The sequence below is a fragment of the Juglans regia genome, chromosome 7, assembly GCF_001411555.2.
Source record: "Juglans regia cultivar Chandler chromosome 7, Walnut 2.0, whole genome shotgun sequence".
NCBI lineage: Eukaryota > Viridiplantae > Streptophyta > Magnoliopsida > Fagales > Juglandaceae > Juglans > Juglans regia.
In genome coordinates, this window is record NC_049907.1 from 20,186,918 (window position 1) to 20,194,504 (window position 7,587).

Sequence of the window (7,587 nt, forward strand, 5' to 3'; positions counted from 1 at the left end):
ATTTATACAAGAATCATAAATAAATTATCTAAGAGTAAAATAGAAGCTAACTTACAATTTTTTCGGATGTTAGGAAATTGGTGCGGCTGTAATAAGAGGTATTATAAGTTAGGTATTGCACATCTAAAGAATATGTTCTTAATCAAAAGGGTTCAAAATTAATATTTATAAAATTTCCCCTATACTTTCTCGAAATTGCCACTTAGGCCCTAATTTTTTACTATTTACAATTTGGCCCCAAATTTCACCAAATTTCACAAACCCCATATTTCTATGTTCTAAATGCATATATTCCCATAGAATATCAAAAATCAATTCAAAATTATGCCAAAATCAACAAACCCGTGGCATGCATCATTGTGGGTCTATTTGTGTTCTCAAGTCTATAACTTCTATGGATGCATGTGGACTCAAATTCCATCAAGTCTATGAATATGATCTTAATAACATTTTAAAAACTTAGATTAATTTCTCATGACTTCATCCCAACACTTATGCATTGATTTAAAACCAAATCATCACAAAATCATTAGGCCGAGCATATGCATAATCTTTCTAGTTTTTCCTTGTCAAAGAAAGGTTCAGAACATAAAATTAATCATTTGTTTATATTTTTATCCCAATCACAAGGCTTTTAGAAATGCTCATTAATCAAGCTCAGGAAATTTAACCAAGACTTCACAAAATAAACTTTGATCAAATGAAAACCGAAAACATGCTTGATGATCAACACAAGATATTGATTTCTAAACCTATCATGACATTCTATTTTCCTCAAATTTAAATTTTCATTCAATACCCAAAGATGTTAACTACACTTAAGGTAACATATCACAACATATCATGACTAGAATTTCATACCAAAATATATTCATGCAAAGCTTCAAATCTGGCTGAATTGCATCTCATGAGCAAAACCTTTTTATAACTCAATCAAATCTTCATTCTCAAGCCATAAATCAAAACCTAACATGTTAATCTAACACCCAACAAGAGATAAGGCAAGAATACTTACAAAAATCGTGGCCCTTGAGCTCTCAAAACTCAACTCACTCCAAGAACCTCACTCAAGCTATTCGATTTCTTATATTCCTCATGCTTTGAATGCTTTGCTCTCAAGAACACTAAAGGAAAGTTAGAGAGAGTTGTGTGAAGAAGTGATGAGTGGAGGGGGTATTTATAGGTCTCAATAGAGGGGTGAGGGCAATGAGGGTATGACAATGGCTGGATGAAGAGGCTTGTGAGTGGTGGAAGTGGGCAGCGGAGTGTTGAGTGAGATTTTTCAGATTTTTGTCTTGCTTGGTCAGCTAAATAGTAATCTAAAGCTTTGTGATTTCATAAATTTCTGGTGCTAGAATGTGTCTATAGGTGCAGGGAGTTGCATTGGTTCAGAAATTTGAATAGAAAAAATCAAATAATGATGAGGAAGTCGTGAAGATGGACGATGGTTTGGTTCTTCTCATGCTGTCTAGTTTTTTATCACTTCTTATCCCATTCTTTTGGTCTATTTTGGGGGTATTATTACCACCATTTGAAAGTTTTCAAGCGAGGAAGAGAGGCATGAGTGGCTGCCATGTGATCATGCTTGATCTGAAATTGAAAAAGGTGAAAAGGAGAGATGGTTCAGCCAAGTGGTTCATGTCTGCCTCTCTTTGAGCCAATCGGTTAGGCTGCCTTGGGGAGGTAATTGGACAAGCAAGCACTTGAGTGCTTTGAAGCACTTCCAAGGGACAAAATGAAACCATGGAGAGGGTGGCTATTTTGGTGCAAAAAATCCTTGAAGATGAAGGTACAGCCAATTTGAATTCAACTTCACCACTTAGGTGAATAGTTAGGTTTTTGTTTTTGGTTTCGGTTTCTTGGAACTGTTTTGAACACTTGCTAGGTCTGACCCTAAGGTGAAATCATGAGGATCTAAGGGTTATAAATTCTCTTGAAAATTGGTTGGAGGGGCATTGGTTTTTGGGTGGTTTGAAGAAGGGTACTCGGTTTGCACCAAGGATGCTGATTGGTGGAAATGTGGTGGCATGACATGCCTTTGGTTCATGTGAAATGGGTTGGGTCAAATCTAACCTCCATGGGTTGCGTAAGGGTGATGCAAAACAAATATAAAAGCCAAAAGTTTCAGATGAAAAATTATGAAGAAAAGAGTTTCAAAAAAGCTGTGCAAATTATGATGCTTAGGTTACTATTCATGTGTGAGATGAATAGTGATCCTTAACTTAAGTTAAAAAAACTTAACCAAGGTTGAATTGGGAACCCTAGGGGTGTGTGGTTGAGTTGTGGAAGATGAGAAACTAATGGTATGGTATATGTGGGTCCCATTTGGATTTGGAAGAATGAAACAAAATACAAGGTTTGAGCTTCATGGGTTGGGCTTTTAATGGACCATATGAACAAGCCTTGGTTGTGGGCCTAGAAGTGGGTTTAATCATGGGTCCTATGTCCAGATTTGTTGGGCCTAACCTTGGCCTCAATATCCCACTTGGTTGGGTCCTAGCTTTGGATGTTTCTTCAATTGGACCAAATATTTGAATATGAATAAATTGGGCCCAATAACCTTATGCTTACTAGTTAGGCCTAATATGAAAAACCTAATAAATTAGGCCCATAGCCTTGTGTCCAACAAGTTGGGCTTGAGCTTTAGTATCTCTCCTAAGCCTTTAAACTCAAAAAGTTTTAGCCCTTAATAAACCAATCTCTTGGGCCTTCGTAAATGCATTTAGTAATTAACCCAAACTACTTAACCCATTAATGTGACAAACTTCCACTATGCCATGTGTAACTCTTCCATTGGCCTCTTGGCATTTATCCTCAAAATTATTAAGCATTAAAAAAAAGTATTCTCATAATTCTACTAAATCCAAAGTATATGGTTCTTTTGCCAACTTAAGTTCCAAAAGTGGTCATTATTCTCAAATAGCCTAACTCCTAATAAACTAGGATGATGGTTGCAATGGTCAAGGCCTAAGAGCATCCTCATTGGCTTGGCCAGATGAGAAGGTTAGCTAAAATTTTTATAATTGATGTCAAAAATATCCCACATTGAATTGTGCAAATCTAAAATAATTTAGATTTTTGCTACAGTGGTTGGCTAAAGATGGAGAACTACAATTGATTCACCAAATATTAAAATATTAATTTCTCACTCCAAGCAAATATTAAAATATTAGATTCTCACTCCATGCAAAAATACTATTTGGTTTGTAATTAAGAAATTTAGATAGGATTTTAGATGAGTTTAATCAAATATTTTTTGTTATTAGCATTAAATAACTTTTGAAAATATGATTTTCTTAATATTAATTTAATTAGAATATAATTATTATTAACATTTAATTGGTAGAGCTATAAAATATGATAAAAATAAATTAAATAAAAAATTTATTAAATTAATAATATATTATTATTATTATTATATAGAGTGAATGGATAATCCAATATGGGGATTGAATTTAAATGAAATAGGCAAATGTAAAAAATTGTGATATTAACTAAATTTTAAAGATAGATTTAACCAAGCCAATGAAAATGTTTTAAGGGGTTTTTAAGTGGAGTGTTACAGCATGGTTTAAACTAGGCCTCATAGTTTTGCCCCTAGCCCAACCAGCATGGGCAGGGTGAGGAATATCCTTCCCACACCCTTTATTATTTTTATCTATTTCTCAAGTCTTTTGTTTGGTTTGGAGAAAATTGAGGGAGTGGTTCTCTTCCCCAATTTAATGAATCAAGTAACAAAGGTGTTGTGAAACATTAATGAATTTCATAACTTGTTGCTATAGCTTTTTTAGGGTCTTTTTTTTTTTTTTGTATGGATATGAGCGCATATGAGTCTTTGTCCAAATATTTGTGAATGGAGGAGGTCGTTCAAACAAGGACCAACAGAGTATAGTAGAAGTAGTAGCTCAAGATGAAGATGAAGATGAAGTTCAATTCTCAGATTAACAGACTACTACTCTTTATCTTATCTTAGGTATATCTGTACACATCACCTCTCTCTAATCATCATATACAAAACTCAAGTGTAACGATTACTATAAATTGGAACGGAAATACACCAGAGCAGGGCAGCTCTGCTTTCACTGCCATAAATCTCCTTGGTTAATTTTCTTTTACAACACTTGTTTTATTGAGAACATGGGTGCAAATACAACAGATTCTCTCCTATAGCATCTAAAAGAGGGAAAAAAACAGAAAAAGTAAAGTAAAGCTACAATAATAGTACATACTACAGACATTGTACATGTAATTATTTATTTATTATGGAAACATGCATGTAGGATTATACTTAATTTCTGCGGCCCCTCCAATGCACCCTTCTTCGTGGCTGTCCAATTGCAAACGTCTTCATAAACCAACCATACTTCTTTGTGATCACGATTTGCCCAGACACAGCTCCAAACACGAATCCACATCCGTATCCCAACACGACTACTTTCCAACCAAAATCAAATGGGAACTCTGAGTTTTTGTTTGTTGAGTTGTGGCTTGAAGATGGAGGCAGTGAGTCCTCAGGATTCCCACATTTCTTTGACAAAAGATTTCCGCATAATTCAGGGTTCTCACTAAACGAACTGATATTGAATGTGTTGAATTGTTTCCCTTGTGGTATAGGTCCTGTCAAACGATTATGGGAGACATTAAAGTGTGAAAGGAAAGTGAGTTCTATTAATTGCGGAGGGATCACACCAGACAGCTTGTTTTGAGATAGATCCAATGACTCTAGCCTTATCAAGTTTGCCAATGTAAATGGAATAGGACCTGTGAGAAAGTTGTGGGAAAGGTTGAGCAAATTAAGTTCTTTTAGATGCCCCACCACTTCTGGAATTTCTCCTTCAAATCTGTTTCTCGAGAGATCAATAGCTATGAACAAATTTGAGACTTTTCCATATACCATCTCCATGCCTTTGTTCGTCATTGTCATTGATAAAGTGTAGATATCTACAACATAATAACCTCGAGACATCTGTAGAGCTTTTGGTTCCTCCATGTACTTTAATTGCTCGTCCTCGACAATTTGCATGGCTTTCCAATTTCGGAATTGTTCAGAGGGCAACTTGCCAGTAAGATCATTATTTGAGAGGTCAATGATGTGCAATTTTGGGAAATTGAAATTGCCATCAGAACTTCCTATTGTACCATAGAGTTCATTAGATCTCAAAATGAGAATCCTCAACTCTGGAAGAATGCCCAACCAGGAAGGAAAAATATCATGTATCTGATTGTTACCAAGATTAATAGCTTCAAGCATGGAACAATTGGCCAATGATCTCGGTAGATGTCCCTGTAATTGATTTTGGCTAAAATTAATCATTCTCAAATGTTTTCCCTCACCAAAGGTCTGAGGAATGGTTCCATGAAAGCTATTGTTGTGTAGATCCATAATTGTGAGAGAATCACTCAAGTTGCCTAAACATTGAGGAAGAAGGCCACCCAAGTTGTTGCTTGACAAATCGAGCTCAGTAATTGAGCTTAGATTGCAAATCAAATGTGGAATTTCTCCGGTCAGTCTGTTGTTTGAGACCGTATAGAAAGCAATGGAAGGAGGTGGGATTGGCACTGACCCTTGAATCATGTTATAATCAAGCCGCAGTTCCTTTAGATTAACGTAGGGGAGTACAACCGGAAGTTGGTTGAAACTGGTGAGAAAATTGTCTTCCAGAGCTAAACCCAAGAGAGTTTCTATACTTACGTTCCCCATCCATTTTGGAACTTGGCCATGAATTTCGTTTCCACTAAGATGTAACAGCTCCAACTGATCTTGGTTCCTCAGAAAATCTGGGAACTCATCCAAGTCACAATAACCAAGACCTAAACTCCTAAATTTTGCAACAGTTGAGTTGGTACTAGGCTTTGTAAGCAATGAAATATTGTTATTATCAGATAGATCGAGAACGGAGAGGTATTTGAGTCTCAGAAACAACTCAAACTCCACCCTGCCACTCAAATAGTTATAATGGAGACACAAAATTTCAAGATTTACAAGCCTTGATATTGACTGTGGAACTGAACCGTGGAAGCTATTTGATTGAAGTTGTAAAACAATTAGATTGGTAAGGTTACCTAGTGAAGATGGTATTTCTCCTGAGAAATTGCTAAAAAAGGCATCAAACCTAATCAAGGACTTGAGGTGACCAATCGAATCTGGTAACTCACCATAGAAGTTTGTGAATCCAAGTCTCAATGATACAAGGGGGCTGGTTCTGTGAAATTCTGGGACAAGTCCCGTGAGGTTTTCATTATACTGTATATTAAGACGTTGAAGCTTAGGAAGATGGAAAATTCCCATGGGAAACTCACCATGCAAGTCACACTTGCTTAGGGATAGAACAGTTAAAGAAGATAAGTTTGCCAAGATATTGGGAACGTTGGATGATATGTCAACCTGTGTAAGAGATAGTACTTCCAAGTTTGTGAGGTTTTGAGCTATAACTGTTAGGCCAGATTTTTGGAGCTTCAACAACGGATGATTATATGAGAGATCTAGGGAAACTAACTTGGAGAGCTCAAAGATTTCTGAAGGGATTTGGCCAGAAAAGTTAGAGGCAGAGAGGTTGAGATTTGTTAGCCTTGAAAGCTGCCTAAAACTAGTTGGGATTGGAGAAGATTTAAAGTGATTGTCGGCTAGATTTAGGCTCTCGAGGAGAGCAAGGCGGAAGAGGCTGCTGTTGGAGTTGAGAAAACCTTTAAGACAGCTGCTATTGAGATTGAGGCCTATGACATGACCAGTGTCCTTATTGCACTCTACACCGTCCCACTTGCAGCAGTCACTGATTTGATTAGGCTTCCACGATGAAACCTTCGGATAAGCAAAAGGATCATTAGATGCAAACTGATTGATGATGAAGCTTTCCTTGAATTGCAACAAGGAAAATCTCTCATCATCATGGCACAACGGTTCCACACCAGAAGAAGAGGTAGAAAGTATAAGATAAAACATCATCAATGAAACAAGAAAGCGCACGATCAAGATGATGAGAGGAAAGGACAAACCCATTGTCTAAAATATTGGAGCTGGGGAGAGATCAAGAGATTAGAAAACAAATGGAGGAAATGAATTTCAGATGATTTCATGTACTCAACGAGTATGTGATGTATTTAAATTAGTCTTGGATGAGTTAGCAGGGGACCATATGTTTAAATTAGTCAAGTCGTCATCTCGGGTGCATGCTAAGCTAGCTTACAATATATATAAATGGATGATATGTTTGTAACACCTCCCGGAATCTGTCATCCTATCTTGTTCAAATCAAGTCGATCCTATTAATTTTTTTTTTCATTTCAATTTAAAAAGTTATTTTAATTAAAAAATATTATTAAAAATATGTTTAAGTTAAAAAAATAGATTTAAATAAAAATATTTTTTTAAAAAATCTGTACAATTTGAAAAAAATCATTTTAATTAAAAAACTAAAAAAAATGTTTAGATGATTTTTTAAAAAGAAAACTGGTTTAACTAAAAAAATTTTAAAAATATCGTTATTTAAAAAAGATGTGAAAAGTCGTTTTAACTAAAATTTCTTATAAAAATGGGTTGTTTAAAAAAAACGTTTAGAAAATCAGTTTAATTAATTTAACCAAAAAAAT

The 7,587-nt window shown here is 35.5% G+C and overlaps 1 protein-coding gene across 1 annotated transcript; it reads right to left on the reverse strand.

Moving 5' to 3' along the window:
* Positions 1 to 4,010: 4,010 nt before the first annotated feature.
* On the reverse strand, positions 4,011 to 7,060 carry LOC108982432 (receptor-like protein 7). Its single transcript, XM_018953805.2, has one exon. The coding sequence runs from the start codon at positions 6,995 to 6,997 to the stop codon at positions 4,289 to 4,291; it is 2,709 nt and encodes a 902-aa protein (XP_018809350.1). The 5' UTR covers positions 6,998 to 7,060; the 3' UTR covers positions 4,011 to 4,288.
* Positions 7,061 to 7,587: the final 527 nt, after the last annotated feature.